This window comes from Oncorhynchus kisutch, linkage group LG13 (genome assembly GCF_002021735.2).
Source record: "Oncorhynchus kisutch isolate 150728-3 linkage group LG13, Okis_V2, whole genome shotgun sequence".
Lineage (NCBI taxonomy): Eukaryota > Metazoa > Chordata > Actinopteri > Salmoniformes > Salmonidae > Oncorhynchus > Oncorhynchus kisutch.
The window spans coordinates 8,757,532-8,777,333 of record NC_034186.2 but is presented as its reverse complement, the minus strand read 5'-3'; the positions used below and the strand labels follow the sequence as shown (position 1 = coordinate 8,777,333).

Here is a 19,802-nt window from a genome sequence, read left to right as displayed (position 1 = left end):
ATATTGTGATATCCTGGAGCTGAGATGGAGCTGGAACAGACAGAGTGATGTCACTGAACTCCTAAAACTAAAATACCAATACACCAGAGGCTTCACACAGATAGAGAGATACAGAAATAGATAAATAGAAAGAGAGAGAGAAATGGTGAGTGTCTGAAAGAGAGAGAGAGATGGGGGGGGGGCTCCCAGTCGAGCAGGGTAGGCAGCACACAGGCAGGCAGAAGTTTTACAACAGAGAGAAACGGAGGAACCATTGGAAGGTATAATTATACAAAACTACAGGCAACAGGATAGCAGTGTCTGGCTGCAGCAGCACCACAGAGGTTAGCTCAGTTCTCCAGTGTTTAATGGCAGTTAGTGGACAACAGATAGAAGCAGGAGAATCACAGTGAGCTTCTGACACATGGAAGCCATGGAGGTAAGTCTATCATGTCCTCTTTGTTAACTGGGGGGGGGGGGTTGTCAATTTGATCTTGTACCAAACCAAGCATAACACACGTTTAAAGGTGCTGACTGCTGGCATGAAAACATTTGAGGGGTAGCCTTCCTAACAGTCATATTAGAGTGTTTTTTCCTTTACCATCAAGGCTACGTGTACCTGTACAGTAACCCACATTTTGCAATGAACTCACACCATTGATGTCTTTCATTGGACACTTTGGTGTGTCAGATAATGCAGGCACCAGCTTATTTGTATTACTTTGAATTCTGTCTGTGTATCTATCTATCTGGTTGTGTGATTGTCTTTGAGAGCTTGAGTATCATCTGCGGGTTCAAACTCTAACTTTCCACATCCTTCTGTCCACTGCTTACTGTGTTGTACAGGTACCACAGTCACTAATGTTCCTTATGCGTTGCTTAAAAGACAAGTGTGTTTTAACAGTTCAAGTTGGTTGATTTGTACATTTTATACACTATCAGAATTAAGGCAAGAAGTTGAAAAAGAGTGAGGTTGTTTTCAGTTTGGCATGACTTATACGTGTTTTTTGGGCTACATATTTCTGAGCGGGAAGTGCTTTTGCAGGATGCTTCTGTTTCCTACACTTCCGCTTCTCAAAACAATGGTTGTCCAAAGAGAACAACAATAACCTCCATGTCATGAGCACAGCAGCTGTCAGTCATTTAATGGAGAGTTCTATGGAAAGGTCATATCAAATCCTTAGTGTTTGTTTACAGTAAAAAACAAAGGTCATATCAAATCCTTAGTGTTTGTTTACAGTTTAAAAAAAGATCATTGAATTGACTCAGGTCCAATATATTTTATGAAACAAAATGTTGTCAGAAAAAATGTCCATTATTTCCACACAGGAGTTCAAACGAGGGAAATCTGATACCCTGGACATACAGTCAGAGGGTGAGGAGATGACCCCGGTTACCCTGGTAACCACAATGACCCCTGACACCGAGGTGAACTCTGAGCCTTCCCAGGCAGAGCTGGCTCAGTGTGAGGCGGAGGTCGGAACTCTACTCAGCATCATTGCTGAACTCAACAGGAAAATGGGCGCATTACAAGCACCAAGGTGTGTGTTAGAGAAAGAGAACATTCTTCATGGAGCTGTAAAATATCACTAGACTTGCCCTGAGCTGCTGGTTCATAGAAAGATGTACTTCTTTCCTCTTCAGTGATCCAGATGACCTTAAACCACAGGAGCCAGTCATCCTCCCTCCGGCTCCAGCCTCCCTGTCCAGCCCCCCTCCATCCCTCTGCAACCCAGAGAAACACACTGGCACCGCATCTAAAGCCCCAGTAACCAACAGAGGTTGGCATAGGCTCCATGGCATGACTTCACAATTCACAATACCCACACATCCATCCATCTCTCTGTGTGTGTGTGTGCTGTGCTTTGTGGCAATGAACAGAAAGGGATGATGGTTGTAGTTCTGGCTACTGTGCCAGACCAAACATAATCTATTTGTGTGTCCAAAGAAAAGAACAGCCTCTATCATTTGGGAGGTTTTCATTTTCTTGGTAATACGCCTGTTTTTGTTTCTTGGTCATGATCTTCTGAATGCTCGTTTAGATACAGTAGAAAGCGTTCATTCTTGTTTCAGTTTACCCATATTCTAACTTCATCCCCAGGCTCAGTTTACCCATATACTAACCTCATCCCCAGGCTCAGTTTACCCATATCCTAACCTCATCCCCAGGCTCAGTTTACCCATATCCTAACCTCATCCCCAGGCTCAGTTTACCCATATCCTAACCTCATCCCCAGGCTCAGTTTACCCATATCCTAACCTCATCCCCAGGCTCAGTTTACCCATATCCTAACCTCATCCCCAGGCTCAATTGTTTGCTACTGCAGAGCTGCCTGGGGATGGGATTACCAATATCCAAATGTTAGCAGTTGACTACAAAGAATAGACAATCAGTACGTTAACCACATCCTTTCACAACATTTATAATGAATAGAATATATATACTTTCTTAACGGTGTACAGATCTTTAGTGATGACCGTAATAGCGTGTCTGCTCTGTGTTGTCCTGCAGAGGGTAGTGGTGAAGTATGGTCAGAACTCCAGGGAGTCATGTCTGTTCTGGAGGGTTCCATTAACACCAGGAGGGCCTGGGCTGCCTCTCACACTGCCTGTGGCCAGGACGGACAGATGGAACACCTCACAGCCGCCAGGGACAGCTGGGTACAAGTCACACAGGTGAGACATGGTCACAATGTCAGGTGACAAGGAATGATGTGACATCATTTTTTATTACCATGTAACAAGCTAGTTGGAATAACTCTTTATCAATGTGAACTGTATTTAAACTTGTAACTTAATTTTTTACACAGTAACAGGATATTTTCGAAACACAGGCTACAGTGCAGTAACTACCAGTTGAGTGACCTATGTAGGCTAATTACCACGTGGGCCTCAAAACCTAATTACCCTGGAATCATGCCTAACTAATTAAGTTATGTGTGACCTCAAACCTCTCCTCAGGTCTTAGAGGAGATGGAGAGAGAGTTTGGGATCTCGTACCCGTCTGGTCTGCCCCCCGAGGAGCGTCAGCAATACCAGAAGGACATCCTGGCACTTCACCAGCGGAACTGTGACCTGCGCAGCAGCCTACAAAGCAGACAGGAAGAACTAGAGGGGGCAAAGGTCACGGTGGGAGACATAGAGGTTGAGAGGAACAGTCTACATGAGAAGGTAGGTGGAAGTGCAACAGGCTACATCTCAATAATCCTAGATCTAAAAGGATTTGTGTAATCAGTTTGGTGAAAACTCCACAAACTAGCCAATCAGAGCTAGGGAGAGCTACGACCATACAGTTTACTGTGTCTTTCTGATCTAGCATCATAATGCTTTGGCTGAAACCACAATGGTCAAACTATGTCTGTCTGCTGGCGAATGGCTAAACTCTCTTTGTCTATGGGTCTGGTGCCAGTTACTGGGCCTCCATAAGGCGTGGCGATCAGGCAGCCTCTCTCCTCCCTACAGCTCCTCAGGGAGCTCCAGTGGTGTGGTTCTGAGTCCTGGCTGGGCCTCCCCTGGTTCCCCTGGTTCCCCTTCATTCCTTGGCTCTCCTCCCTTCCCCGGGTCACCCCTGTTCCTCAGAAGACCCATCGCCATGGGGATCTTCCCGGCCCTCTCTACTGGGGGGGACATATCCTCCTCGGCCTCTCCATCACCTTCCCCCTGGCCTGGGAGTGTCCCACAAGGCAGCCCCTGTCGTAGCCCCAGCCCCAGCGTCAGCCTGGAGGGTGAGACAGACAGACTACAGAGGTAAGTACAACTGAGAGGGTTAAATTACAGATTTACAACATGGAATAGATCCCAGATCTGCTGGTTTGGGTCAGTGTTTCCCAAGTGATGTGTTGTGTCATGTGTTGTGTGTTGTTGTGTGTTGTTGTGTGGTGTGTGTTGTGTGTCGTGGCCCTGACCTCCCTCGTTAACCACCACAGGTGTATAGAAAGGCTGAAGGCCCGGAACGAGCGTCTGACTGCAGCTCTGGACAAGAGAAAGGGAGAGTCTGAGCTGATCAGTATGACGCTCAGCAGACACGAAGCTGACAGCACAGCCCTGCAGATGGCTCTCCAATACTGGTACAGACACACACATGGCTATATACAGGAAGTAGAAAATAACATGGCTATATACAGGGAGTAGACAATAACATGACTATAATGGCTCTGAACGAACTTTATTTCACTCTCTGCAAACTGGAAACGATTTATCCGGAGGCTGCATTCATTGTAGCTGGGGATTTTAACAAGGCTAATCTGAAAACAAGACTCCCTAAATTTTATCAGCATATCGATTGCGCAACCAGGGGTGGAAAGACCTTGGATCATTGTTACTCTAACTTCCGCGACGCATATAAGGCCTGGCCCCGCGCCCCTTTCGGAAAAGCTGACCACGACTCCATTTTGTTGATCCCTGCCTACAGACAGAAACTAAAACAAGAGGCTCCCACGCTGAGGTCTGTCCAACGCTGGTCCGACCAAGCTGACTCCACACTCCAAGACTGCTTCCATCACGTGGACTGGGGGATGTTTCGTATTGCGTCAGATAACAATATTGACGAATACGCTGATTCGGTGTGCGAGTTCATTAGAACGGTGCGTTGAAGATGTCGTTCCCATAGCAACGATTAAAACATTCCCTAACCAGAAACCGTGGATTGATGGCAGCATTCGTGTGAAACTGAAAGCGCGAACCACTGCTTTTAATCAGGGCAAGGTGTCTGGTAACATGACCGAATACAAACAGTGCAGCTATTCCCTCCGCAAGGCTATCAAACAAGCTAAGCGCCAGTACAGAGACAAAGTAGAATCTCAATTCAACGGCTCAGACACAAGATCAAATCAAATCAAATCAAATTTATTTATATAGCCCTTCGTACATCAGCTGATATCTCAAAGTGCTGTACAGAAACCCAGCCTAAAACCCCAAACAGCAAGCAATGCAGGTGTAGAAGCACGGTGGCTAGGAAAAACTCCCTAGAAAGGCCAATACCTAGGAAGAAACCTAGAGAGGAACCAGGCTATGTGGGGTGGCCAGTCCTCTTCTGGCTGTGCCGGGTGGAGATTATAACAGAACATGGCCAAGATGTTCAAATGTTCATAAATGACCAGCATGGTCGAATAATAATAAGGCAGAACAGTTGAAACTAGAGCAGCAGCACAGTCAGGTGGAAGTTGAAACTGGAGCAGCAGCATGGCCAGGTGGACTGGGGACAGCAAGGAGTCATCATGTCAGGTAGTCCTGGGGCATGGTCCTAGGGCTCAGGTCCTCCGAGAGAGAGAAAGAAAGAGAGAAGGAGAGAATTAGAGAACGCACACTTAGATTCACACAGGACACCGAATAGGACAGGAGAAGTACTCCAGATATAACAAACTGACCCCAGCCCCCCGACACATAAACTACTGCAGCATAAATACTGGAGGCTGAGACAGGAGGGGTCAGGAGACACTGTGGCCCCATCCGAGGACACCCCCAGACAGGGCCAAACAGGAAGGATATAACCCCACCCACTTTGCCAAAGCACAGCCCCCACACCACTAGAGGGATATCTTCAACCACCAACTTACCATCCTGAGACAAGGCTGAGTATAGCCCACAAAGATCTCCGCCACGGCACAACCCAAGGGGGGGGGCGCCAACCCAGACAGGATGACCACAACAGTGAATCAACCCACTCAGGTGACGCACCCCCTCCAGGGACGGCATGAGAGAGCCCCAGCAAGCCAGTGCTGAGGCATGTGGCAGGGTCTACAGTCAATCACGGACTACAGGAAGAAATCCAGCCCAGTCACGGACCAGGATGTCTTGCTCCCAGGCAGACTAAATAACTTTTTGGTCCGCTTTGGGGACAATACAGTCCCACTGACACGGCCTGCAACGAAAACATGCGGTCTCTCCATCACTGCAGCCGAGGTGAGTAAGACATTTAAACGTGTTAACCCTCGCAAGGCTGCAGGCCCAGACGGCATCCCCAGCCGCGCCCTCAGAGCATGCGCAGATCAGCTGGCCGGTGTGTTTACGGACATATTCAATCAATCCCTATACCAGTCTGCTGTTCCCACATGCTTCAAGAGGGCCACCATTGTTCCTGTTCCCAAGAAAGCTAAGGTAACTGAGCTAAACGACTACCGCCCCGTAGCACTCACATCCGTCATCATGAAGTGCTTTGAGAGACTAGTCAAGAACCATATCACCTCCACCTGACACCCTAGACCTACTCCAATTTGCTTACCACCCCAATAGGTCCACAGACGATGCAATCGCAACCACACTGCCCTAACCCATCTGGACAAGAAGAATACCTATGTAAGAATGCTGTTCATCGACTACAGCTCAGCATTTAACACCATAGTACTCTCCAAACTCGTCATTAAGCTCGAGACCTTGGTTCTCGACTCCGCTCTGTGCAACTGGGTCCTGGACTTCCTGACGGGCCGCCCCCAGGTGGTGAGGGTAGGCAACAACATCTCCTCCCCGCTGATCCTCAACACTGGGGCCCCACAAGGGTGTGTTCTGAGCCCTCTCCTGTACTCCCTGTTCACCCACGACTGCGTGGCCACGCACGCCTCCAACTCAATCATCAAGTTTGCGGACGACACAACAGTGGTAGGCTTGATTACCAACAACGACGAGACGGCCTACAGGGAGGAGGTGAGGGCCCTCGGAGTGTGGTGTCAGGAAAATAACCTCACACTCAACGTCAACAAAACTAAGGAGATGATTGTGGACTTCAGGAAACAGCAGAGGGAACACCCCCCTATCCACATCGCTGGAACAGTAGTGGAGAGGGTAGCAAGTTTTAAGTTCCTCGGCATACACATCACAGACAAACTGAAATGGTCCACTCACACAGACAGCATCGTGAAGAAGGCGCAGCAGCGCCTCTTCAACCTCAGGAGGCTGAAGAAATTCGGCTTGTCACCAAAAGCACTCACAAACTTCTACAGATGCACAATCGAGAGCATCCTGGCGGGCTGTATCACCGCCTGGTATGGCAACTGCACCGCCCTCAACCGTAAGGCTCTCCAGAGGGTAGTGAGGTCTGCACAACGCATCACCGGGGGCAAACTACCTTCCCTCCAGGACACCTACACCACCCGATGCTACAAGATCATCAAGGACATCAACCACCTGAGCCACTGCCTGTTCACCCCGCTATCATCCAGAAGGCGAGGTCAGTACAGGTGCATCAAAGCTGGGACCGAGAGACTGAAAAACAGCTTCTATCTCAAGGCCATCAGACTGTTAAACAGCCACCACTAACATTGAGTGGCTGCTGCCAACACACTGTCAATGACACTGACTCAACTCCAGCCACTTTAATAATGGGAATTGATGGGAAATGATGTAAATATATCACTAGCCACTTTAAACAATGCTACCTTATATAATGTTACTTACCCTACATTATTCATCTCATATGCATACGTATATACTGTACTCTATATCATCGACTGCATCCTTATGTAATACATGTATCACTAGCCACTTTAACTATGCCACTTTGTTTACATACTCATCTCATATGTATATACTGTACTCGATATCATCTACTGTATCTTGCCTATGCTGCTCTGTACCATCACTCATTCATATATCCTTATGTACATATTCTTTATCCCCTTACACTGTGTATAAGACAGTAGTTTTTTGGAATTGTTAGTTAGATTACTTGTTAGATTACACACTGGACTCTACCCACACACTGACACATACTGAACTCTATCCATACACTGACACACACTGGACTCTACCCACACACTGACACACACTGGACTCTACCCACACACTGACACACACTGGACACTACCCACACACTGACACATACTGGACTCTACCCACACACTGACACACACTGGACTCGACCCACACACTGACACACACTGGACTCTACCCACACACTGACAAACACTGGACTCTACCCACACACTGGACTCTACCCACACACTGACACATACTGGACTCTACCCACACACTGACACACACTGGACTCTACCCACACACTGACACACACTGGACTCTACCCACACACTGACACACACTGGACTCTACCCACACACTGGACTCTACCCACACACTGACAAACACTGGACTCTACCCACACACTGACACATACTGGACTCTACCCACACACTGACACACACTGGACTCTACCCACACACTGACACACACTGGACTCTACCCACACACTGATACACACTGGACTCTACCCACACACTGACACATACTGGACTCTACCCACACACTGACACATAATGGACTCTACCCACACACTGACACACACTGGACTCTACCCACACACTGACACACACTGGACTCTACCCACACACTGATACACACTGGACTCTACCCACACACTGACACATACTGGACTCTACCCACACACTGACACATAATGGACTCTACCCACACACTGACACATACTGGACTCTACCCACACACTGACACATACTGGACTCTACCCACACACTGACACACACTGGACTCGATCCACACACTGACACATACTGGACTCTACCCACACACTGACACACACTGGACTCTACCCACACACTGACACATACTGAACTCTATCCATACACTGCTACACACTGGACTCTACCCACACACTGACACACACTGAACTCTACCCACACACTGACACATACTGGACTCTACCCATACACTGACACACACTGGACTCTACCCACACACTGACACACACTGGACTCTACCCACACACTGGACTCTACCCACACACTGACACATACTGGACTCTACCCACACACTGGACTCTACCCACACACTGACACATACTGGACTCTATCCATACACTGATACACACTGGACTCTACCCACACACTGACACACACTGAACTCTACCCACACACTGACACATACTGGACTCTACCCACACACTGACACACACTGGACTCTACCCATACACTGACACATACTGGACTCTATCCATACACTGACACATACTGGACTCTATCCATACACTGACACATACTGGACTCTACCCACACACTGACACATACTGGACTCTATCCATACACTGATACACACTGGACTCTACCCACACACTGACACACACTGGACTCTACCCACACACTGACACATACTGGACTCTACCCACACACTGGACTCTACCCACACACTGACACATACTGGACTCTATCCATACACTGATACACACTGGACTCTACCCACACACTGACACACACTGAACTCTACCCACACACTGACACATACTGGACTCTATCCATACACTGACACGTGTGGGTAGAGTCCAGTGTGTGTCAGTGTGTGGGTAGAGTCCAGTGTGTGTCAGTGTATGGATAGAGTCCAGTATGTGTCAGTGTGTGGGTAGAGTCCAGTGTGTGTCAGTGTGTGGGTAGAGTCCAGTGTGTGTCAGTGTGTGGGTAGAGTCCAGTATGTGTCAGTGTGTGGGGTAGAGTCCAGTGTGTGTCAGTGTGTGGATAGAGTCCAGTGTGTGTCAGTGTATGGATAGAGTCCAGTATGTGTCAGTGTGTGGGTAGAGTCCAGTGTGTGGGTAGAGTCCAGTGTGTGTCAGTGTGTGGGTAGAGTCCAGTATGTGTCAGTGTGTGGGTAGAGTCCAGTGTGTGTCAGTGTATGGATAGAGTCCAGTGTGTGTCAGTGTGTGGGTAGAGTCCAGTGTGTGTCAGTGTGTGGGTAGAGTCCAGTGTGTGTCAGTGTGTGGGTAGAGTCCAGTATGTGTCAGTGTGTGGGTAGAGTCCAGTGTGTGGGTAGAGTCCAGTGTTTGTCAGTGTGTGGGTAGAGTCCAGTGTGTGGGTAGAGTCCAGTGTGTGTCAGTGTGTGGGTCGAGTCCAGTCTGTGTCAGTGTGTGGGTCGAGTCCAGTGTGTGTCAGTGTGTGGGTCGAGTCCAGTGTGTGTCAGTGTGTGACACCGCCTGGTATATAGATCCTGGATGGCAGGGAGCTCGGCCCCAGTGATGGGCGGGGCCGTAACCTCTGTAGCGCCTTGCAGTTGTCCTACCAAGTGGGTATGCAGCTAGTCAAGATGTTCTCATTGGTGCAGCTGTCTATGTGTTTGAGGATCTGAGGGCCCATGTCAAATCTTTTCAGCCTTCCGAGGGGAACGAGGCGTTGTCGTGCCCTCTTCACAACTGTGTGGGCATTGTTCATTTCTCAGTGATGTGGACACCGAGGAATCTGTAAGACCCGCTCCACCACAGCACCATCGATGTGGACGAGGAGCGTGCTCGCCCCTACGTTTCCTGTAGTCCACGATCAGCTCCTTTGTCTTGCTGACGTTGAGGGAGAGGTTGTTGTACTGACACCACACTGCCAGGTCTCTGACCTCCTCCCTGTAGGCTGCCTCTTCGTCATCGGTGATCAGTCCTACCGCCGGTCGTGTCGTCAGCGAACTTGATGATGGTGTTTGTAGTCGTACGCTACGTCGTAGCACTTAATCTCGTCCGACCGGTGGGCTCTTTCTCTATCGAACATGAATATGTGGTAGCAATTGAGCCTGGGGATGAAGTCATGTAGCCCTGTAACCTACACGTGTGTTAAATGTACAAACATTCCGTGGTGACACCTGTTTCTCTATGACCATGTGCTCTGAGAGTGTTGTCCTGCTGCTGTGTATGAAACGTTTTCCCTGTTTGATCGACAGCGAGGAGTGTGAGGAGGCCTACAGTGAGTTACTGTCTGTGTACGAGGGCAGGAGACAGCAGGTCATACCACACTGGAGACACATAGCAGGTGGCTAAATCACACACACACACACACACACACACACACACACACACACACACACACACACACACACACACACACACACACACACACACACACACACACACACACACACCTCAACTACTCTTTATGGAAAAGACACAAACACACTTGCAGTTTGCACACACACACTCATAACAGTTAATTCCTCTTCCCAGGCCCGGTTATGGAGAGTCAGCAGCCCAACAGTCCCAGGCCGTCCCTTAGGAGTCTAAGAACTGAGGAGTTGTCAACCTCCTTCTCAACACCAGGGGGTGCTGTTGAGACAGAAACATACATCCAGACCAGGTTCCATCTCTATTATACAGCCAGGTCTGTCTGTGGCAGATCAAATAGCATCTTCTGACTATAATAGAAAAACGGTTTTGTCCACAACATGTGGACATCTACATTTGGCTTCATGCAATAACATTGACAAACATTTAAAACTGAAACAACATCAAAACATTGTCTGATAAAACACAACCTACTTTCACCACAGGGGGTCCGAGGTAGAGGGGTGCGAGGCGGACATTCGGGAGCGTATCGAGCGGTTGAAGCAGGACAGGGCAGCAGTGTGTGTCCCTAAGCCAGGGCCTGGGGGAGAGGGGAATCTCAGCCCAGATACAGGCACCCTGGCTGGGCTTAGAGGGACCCGTGGAGGACAAGGGGGCCAGGACACCTCCAACCCCCAGAGCACCAAGAGAGAGAAGGCTGTTCTGCTCTATGACCTGGTCACTGTCAGGGTGTGTGATATATATTGTACTATATACTCTACTGTACTGTTTCGGCTTTACATTCAATTCATGAAATATTAATCTGAATACTAGAATTATGGACATACTATTTCTGTAGTATATTTCAACAGTATAACAATAACTTTGATTAACCAACAGTATAACAATAACTTTGATTAACCAACAGTATAACAATAACTTTGATTAACCAACAGTATAACAATAACTTTGATTAACCAACAGTATAACAATAACTTTGATTAACCAACAGTATAACAATAACTTTGATTAACCAACAGTATAACAATAACTTTGATTAACCAACAGTATAACAATAACTTTGATTAACCAACAGTATAACAATAACTTTGATTAACCAACAGTATAACAATAACTTTGATTAACCAACAGTATAACAATAACTTTGATTAACCAACAGTATAACAATAACTTTGATTAACCAACAGTATAACAATAACTTTGATTAACCAACAGTATAACAATAACTTTGATTAACCAACAGTATAACAATAACTTTGATTAACCAACAGTATAACAATAACTTTGATTAACCAACAGTATAACAATAACTTTGATTAACCAACAGTATAACAATAACTTTGATTAACCAACAGTATAACAATAACTTTGATTAACCAACAGTATAACAATAACTTTGATTAACCAACAGTATAACAATAACTTTGATATATAAATATCTGTGTATAGTTTTGACCAAAGAGAGAAACAATGACTGTCTTTTTTGTTATACAATAAGCAACTACACAGAGATGAAGATATCAACATAATAATCATAGTGTAATGAGCATAGCCCAGAACCATGGTGTGGAATCAGAATAATCATAGTGTAATGAGCATAGCCCAGAACCATAGTGTGGAATCAGAATAATCATAGTATAATGAGCATAGCCCAGAACCATAGTGTGGAATCAACCCTCTTGCCTATGCTGCTCTGTACCATCACTCATTCATATATCCTTATGTACATATTCTTTATCCCCTTACACTGTGTATAAGACAGTAGTTTTGGAATTGTTAGTTAGATTACTTGTTGGTTATTACTGCATTGTCGGAACTAGAAGCACAAGCATTTCGCTACACTCGCATTAACATCTGCTAACCATGTGTATGTGACAAATAAAATTTGATTTGATTTGATTTGAATAATCATTTCAAAAGAATAATTGAGTTGTTTAAATTCAGAAGGATGCTAAATTCATCCTCATTTGCATATAGCCAGGAGAGGCCAAACTATTTATAGAGGCAGATATTTCCAGACAGATATTTCCAAACAGATATTTCTAGACAGATATTTCTGGACGGACCGATTGAGTCTACATTAGTGCTTGTCTTAACACAGTTTTTTAATGCTGTGAGTCCTTTGGAAGCTTCCTCTGATGCACAAAAAAACCAAAAAACAATATTTATAGTCTTGACCCTAAAGGAATCATTTACTAACGACTAGTGTGTTCTTCAGGACATGTCTGAGATTTACTATGTGGTCCTGTCTTGTCTTTGTGAACCTCTTTATCTCAGTTGGTAGAGCGTGACGCTTGCATTGTCACAATAGTGGGTTCTATTCCGGGACCCCCCATAGGTAAAACATGTAAGACAAGATGCTTTGCATAAAAGCGTCTGTTGAAGGGAATACATTATTATATGATCTATATATTATATATTATACAGGAGGAGATGTCGGAGCTGCGAGGTTTAATCCGTCTGACGGAGAAGGAGCGGAGGTGTCTGGACTGGAGTCTAATGGCCCAGAAGGCCCAGGATGCAGCTGGAGCCCTGATCTCTGAGAGCCTCGCTGAGGAGATAGAGGACAGGAGGACAGAACAGCAGGTAACAACCCTAACCTATCCCTAACCTTAACTGGAATCTAACCTAACCACCTGAGAGCCTCACTGAAGAGATAGAGGACAGGACAGAACAGCAGATAGCAACCCCACCCTAACCCTAACTTAACCTTAACCTAACCACCCGATAGCCTCACTGAAGAGATAGAGGGCAGGACCGAACAGCAGATAGCAACCCCACCCTAACCCTAACTTAACCTTAACCTAACCACCTGAGAGCCTCACTGAAGAGATAGAGGACAGGACAGAACAGCAGATAGAAACCCTGGTAATACCAACCTGGTCTCAGAGCATTTTGTATTAATCTGTATGTACAGTGCCATCGGAAAGTATTCAGACCCTTGACTTTTTCCACATTTTGTTATGTTTCAGCCTAATTCAATAAAAATACATCCTCAGCAATCTACACACAATACCCCATAATGACATCACAATACCCCATAATGACATCACAATACCCCATAATGACATCACAATACCCCATAATGACAAAGCGAAAACAGGTTTTTTAGAAATGTTTGTAAATGTATTAAAAACCAAAGAACAGAACTACCTTATTTACGTAAGTATTCAGATCCTTTGATATGAGACTCTAAATTTAGTTCAGGTGCATCCTGTTTCCATTGATCATCCTTGAGATGTTTCTACAACTTGATTGGAGTCCACCTGTGATAAATACAATGTATTGGAAAGGCACACACCTGTCTATATGTCCTACAGTTGACAGTGCATGTCAGAGCAAAAACCAAGCCATGAGGTCGAAGGAATTGTCCGTAGAGCTCCGAGACAGGATTGTGTCGAGGCACAGATCTGGGGGAAGGGTACCAAAACATTTCTGCAGCATGGCAGTTTCCCAAGAACACAGTGACCTCCATCATTCTTAAATGGAAGAAGTTTGGAACCACCAAGACTCTTCCTAGAGCTGGCTGCCTGGTCAAACTGAGCAATCGGAGGAGAAGGGTCTTGGACAAGAACCCGATGGTCACTCTGACAGAGCTCTAGAGTTTCTCTGTGGAGATGGGAGAACCTTCCAGAAGGACAACCATCTCTGCAGCAATCCACCAATTAGGCATTTATGGTGAGTGGCCAGCCAGAAGCCCCTCCTCAGTAAAAAGCACATGACAGCCCGCTTGGAGTTTGCCAAAAGGCACCTAAAGGACTCTCAGACCATGAGAAACAAGGGTACCATTTTTCAGCGTCAGGGACTTGGAGACTAGTCAGGATCGAGGCAAAGATGAACGGAGCAAAGTACAGAGAGAGAGATCCTTGATGAATACAATTTGTATATGTTACGAATTTGCTAAATGTACAATACGTTACAAATTTGTGAAACAAACTCTAGCTAGGTGCTAACGTTAGCTAGGCTAGGGGTCAGGGTTAAGGTTAAGTTTTGGAGTTAGCTTAAAGGGTTAGGGTTAGGGGAAGGGTTAGTTAACAGGGTTAAGGTTAGTGGAAGGGTTAGCTAACAGGGTTACAGTTAGGGGAAGGGTTAGCTAACAGGGTTAAGGTTAGGGGAAGGGTTAGCTAACAGGGTTACAGTTAGCTAACAGGGTTAAGGTTAGGGGAAGGGTTAGCTAACAGGGTTACAGTTAGTGGAAGGGTTAGCTAACAGGGTTACCGTTATGGGAAGGGTTAGCTAACAGGGCTACAGTTAGTGGAAGGGTTAGCTAACAGGGTTACCGTTATGGGAAGGGTTAGCTAAGAGGGCTACAGTTAGTGGAAGGGTTAGCTAACAGGGCTACAGTTAGTGGAAGGGTTAGCTAACAGGGTTACAGTTAGTGGAAGGGTTAGCTAACAGGGTTAGCGTTAGTGGAAGGGTTAGCTTGGCGAATCCAAGCTTGATATTGGTCTGAATTGATGTCACCATTGCGTGCCTCATCAATGGCCAGAAGGAGGGTGGCTCATTGGGGATGGAAAACATGATCCTTTCACATCTATAGTAATCCTATATTTATATTTTACCATATTGTATTGTACTTGTATATTGTCGTGGACCTGTCTGGCTCAATTAGTAAGAGCATAGCAGTAGAAACGCCAAAGTTGTGGTTTCGATTCCCACTGGGGTCAAATAGGACAATGTATTGTCATCACTTTGGATAAAGTGTGACGTCTGCTATGTAAATGACATTTATTATGGTGTTACAGTACAGTATTGGCCAATGCAATTTTAGTAAAGCAGTGTGAAACCCTCTATCAAGAAGACACCAGCAACTTCATGTTGGATACATGTTTACTGTACAGTGTATCTCATCTCGTCAATATCATAATAACACATTACAGTATATAGTATACTTAATATCTTTATACTTTATAAACATACATTTTCATTATGTAGTTCTCAATCTGTGGTAGACAAACTAGTTTAAAATCTATAGGCATAAATTATTCATAAATTATTATAAAGTCATAGTAAAATGCATTTGAACAAATGACAAGACAATTATATAAAAAGTAATGTGAGCTTTGCGAAAGGAAATGACACTAAAATAATGACCTCATATGTCTTGTAATGTGAACTGTGTATTTCTAGATGAAACGTTGGACAGAAATGAAACTTTATAATTGTGTGTGTTGTACTTTAGTCAATTGAAAATCAGCTTATAGTCTTGAAATAACTGCCCTTTTAATGATCTGTTATGAGTTTTGTACTAAGAGTTGTGAAAATGTACCAACACCCACAGAATCAGACTGAGCATTTCAAAAGGAGGCTCAGGGAAATACAGTATAAAACATATATATTTCGAGTTGTTTTCATGAAATAAACACAGCGATTTATTAAGACATACGGAGATGATTTCAAATCGGAATTTCTCGTCCATCATCTTGGGAAAACACGTACACTTAAGTGGAAATCAACCAATCCTCCATCGTTAACACAACGGAAAGGTCACATGCTTTATTATCTAAATGTTGAAAGATTGTGGGCGACGGAGACACAAAATGGTGTAGTTTGAGGTCATGTGGCGGAGATTGATGCAGGCGCTGGAGAGGGGGGTGGGCAGGTGGGTCTGGGCAGGTGGGTCTGGAGATGGGGGGGCTGAGCAGGTGGGTCTGGAGATGGGGGGGGGTGAGCAGGTGGGTCTGGGCAGGTGTGATGTTGTTGATGGAGGGGGGGTGGGCAGGTGGGTCTGGGCAGGTGTGATGTAGTTGATGGAGGGGGGGTGTGAGCAGGTGGGTCTGGGCAGGTGTGATGTAGTTGATGGAGGGGGGGTGTGAGCAGGTGGGTCTGGGCAGGTGTGATGTTGTTGATGGGGGGGGGGGGTGAGCAGGTGGGTCTGGGCAGGTGTGATGTAGTTGATGAGGGGGGGTGGGCAGGTGGGTCTGGGCAGGTGTGATGTAGTTGATGGAGGGGGGGTGTGAGCAGGTGGGTTTCTGGGCAGGTGTGATGTTGTTGATGGAGGGGGGGTGTGAGCAGGTGGGTCTGGGCAGTTGATGGAGGGGGGGTGTGCAGGTGGGTCTGGAGACGGGGGTGTGAGCAGGTGGGTCTGGGCAGGTGTGATGTTGTTGATGTTGGTGTGCGTCTCTATGCTGTTTACATGTGTATGTTTTCTATTGTTTAAACAACAAACAACGTACCAAAAAATTATAAATAATAGATGGGTAGCCCCTCCCTCCCTCCCTCCCTCCCTCCCTCCCTCCCTCCCTCCCTCCCTCCCTCCCTCCCTCCCTCCCTCCCTCCCTCCCTCCCTCCCTGTCTATGTAACTGACTGTCTGTCTGTCTATGTAACTGACTGTCTGTCTGTCTGTCTGTCTGTCTGTCTGTCTGTCTGTCTGTCTGTCTACTGTAGAATCACTACATCTTACCAATGCTTTGCGTCTGTTGTGTAGCAGGTTCAAACCCTGCTCTGGGAATTCCCCCTTAATCGCATTCTTTAACTTTAACCGAAGTCATGAGTTCAATGACACAGGCCCAATGACACAGGCCCAATGACACAGGCCCAATGACACAGGCCCAAGGACACAGGCCCAATGACACAGGCCCAATGACACAGGCCCAATGACACCGGCCCAAGGACACAGGCCCAATGACACAGGCCCAAGGACACAGGCCCAATGACACAGGCCCAAGGACACAGGCCCAATGACACAGGCCCAAGGACACAGGCCCAATGTGTTTCTGTCGCCGTTATTGTAGACGACCTATGACACCACATTGCATCAGAGGGATATACAGCTTAGCACGCTAGGAGCTAATGAGGATCTAATTACCTGTCATCTATTTGCCTGTTGTGTGTTCCAGAGGACTTCTGAGAACGAGGATAAGCTAAGCAGCGATGGAGACACCCCTGGGCCTCAAAACCGTGCCATCCTTCGAGAGCTACAGGCTGTCCTGCAACGGTCAGAAACACTTAAAAAATATATATATATAAGGGAATATTTTCATACGGTTTCCAGGTTACGGTTTCCAGGTTACGGTTTCCAGGTTACGGTTTCCAGGTTATGGGATAACATTTTAAGATGACACAACTTTGAAGTCAAGTGTGAAGTGGAGTTACAGAAATGTTCCAAACAATGTCAAATAAAAATTGCTCTATGAATCAAGGTTAAAGTAACATCACCCAAATGTTACTGCTCTGGAATGTTCTCTAAGGGACATTCTCAGAACACTGAGGACAAATAGAACACTGAGGACAAATAGAACTCTGAGGAACACAATTCCCAGAGACGGGTTCAGGGATCCAAACTAGCTGTGTCTCTCCGCCATCTCACAACCTTCCCTGAAGGCCTATCTGTTTGTAGACCATATAGTATTGGTACTTTACATTGAATATAGAACGTATAACGAGAAAATAAGTCCTTAACTGACTATACCCTAAAGGCATGTTTATCAGCATGGGGTACTAGCATTACTTGCATTGAGCATGTATCTTAAACAAAAGGCATTCTGTATTGTGTGTGTGTGTGTGTGTGTGTGTGTGTGTGTGTGTGTGTGTGTGTGTGTGTGTGTGTGTGTGTGTGTGTGTGTGTGTGTGTGTGTGTGTGTGTGTGTGTGTGTGTGTGTGTGTGTGTGTGTGTGTGTGTGTGAGAAGGTGTATGAGAAGGTGTGTGTGTGTGTATAAGAAGGTGTGTGTGTGTATGTGTGTTTGTGTGTGTACTTACAAAGAGGTATTCAGCTGATCACAATCACCTCAGCCCATACAGGCCATCTCTCAGGGCATCTGTTGCCGGGTGTTAGACTGTTGCTTAGGAACGCTATCAGCAGAAATGCAGACTGAGGATGTAAATTGTTAATGGCTGTCTGCTGGGGCTTACATGGGGTTATACCTTCCAGATTGGCACTGAGGGTCCTTGAAGTTGGGTGTGTGTGGAATGAGAGAGAGTGTTTGTTGTGCCTCAGGCTTTGTTCAAATACTTTAAAAATGCACCCTGCCTTACTTGCAGTAATGGGGCTGGGTGGTCATGTTGAGGGAAATGAAGTACCACATCCACTACGAAGCTTTGTGGAACAGTAAAGTCACCCCTGTGCTGTGGTCTCCCAGGGAGCAGGTGCTGAAGAGGAGAGTGTTGGCGGTGAGGGAGTCTCTGGACTTGGTTCTCTCCGACAGCGCCTCTCGCAGGAGAGGCAACGATGAGCAGATGGCTCGGCTCGCACAAGCTCACAGGTAACACACTTCCTACTTATATGACCACTTCCTGTCCACTACTTACCTCTATGACTACTTCCAGTTCGTGGGTGTGCAGGTCTCTTGCTGTATCCCTACACTAAAACACCTGATTCAGTTATTCAAGGTCTTGATGTGCAGCTGATAAGTGGAGTCAGATGTTAGCTAGATTGGGGCTGGAGTTAAATCCGGTTCGCTTGACTCTGACAGCCATCTTTCTCTGTTTTATAATGTTGTCTCCAGCTAGAGCATCCTGTAACTTTTAATTAGCTAATCAATTCAATCAATCAATAAACTTAGTGAGTGGCTCTGACAGCCATCTGTCTCTGTTTTGCAGCAAGGCCACAGGGTCGTACCGGAACGCTCGCAGGAAGTACAGGGAGAAGCTGTGGAGGCTGGAGAGTCAGGTGTCAGCAATGTCAGATCGTCACATGACCCAGATCGGGGCCCTGAAGGCCACGCTGGAGGCCATGGAGTGCAGGAGGGAGGAGACTGTACTCTGACTGAGCTGAGGTCAGCTTCTGGGGACATTGGTCCTAACTTCTGGTACAGGGTCAGATATTATAATCCAAAATGGTTCGGATGAATTTGGGATTTGAGCGTTAGGATTAGCCTCGTACTACCATCCTGATCTCGCGAGTTTACATAAAATATGTTTTACTACCGCTACTTTACTACACCTACTTTACTACACCTACTTTACTACACCTACTTTACTACACCTACTTTACTACACCTACTTTACTACACCTACTTTACTACACCTACTTTACTACACCTACTTTACCCTCCCTTCTTTACTACAGCTACTTTACTACAGCTACTTTACTAATCTACTTTACTACACCTACTTTACTATACCTACTTTACCCT

General features: G+C 46.2%; 1 protein-coding gene across 2 annotated transcripts; it reads left to right on the top strand.

Moving 5' to 3' along the window:
* Positions 1 to 305: 305 nt before the first annotated feature.
* Positions 306 to 19,686, top strand: ushbp1 (Usher syndrome 1C binding protein 1). Of its 2 annotated transcripts, none has more exons than XM_031785517.1 (14): positions 306 to 418; positions 1,309 to 1,520; positions 1,624 to 1,760; positions 2,492 to 2,655; positions 2,941 to 3,150; positions 3,389 to 3,726; positions 3,906 to 4,046; positions 10,609 to 10,697; positions 10,889 to 11,018; positions 11,212 to 11,455; positions 13,154 to 13,312; positions 17,567 to 17,664; positions 18,807 to 18,929; positions 19,267 to 19,686. In XM_031785517.1, the coding sequence occupies exons 1-14, from the start codon at positions 404 to 406 to the stop codon at positions 19,430 to 19,432; spliced, it is 2,226 nt and encodes a 741-aa protein (XP_031641377.1). In that variant the 5' UTR covers positions 306 to 403; the 3' UTR covers positions 19,433 to 19,686. The 2 variants fall into 2 exon arrangements, with proteins under 2 accessions (XP_031641377.1, XP_031641376.1); XM_031785516.1 differs by having other exon boundaries at positions 10,889 to 11,042.
* The last annotated feature ends 116 nt before the right edge of the window (positions 19,687 to 19,802 follow it).

Bases quoted from the DNA above. Each gene is read 5' to 3' on its own strand.
- ushbp1 (XM_031785516.1), top strand. The intron at 1,761-2,491 runs GTTGGCATAGGC...GTTGTCCTGCAG, and splicing joins AGCCCCAGTAACCAACAGAG to AGGGTAGTGGTGAAGTATGG. The intron at 13,313-17,566 runs GTAACAACCCTA...TGTGTGTTCCAG, and splicing joins ACAGGAGGACAGAACAGCAG to AGGACTTCTGAGAACGAGGA.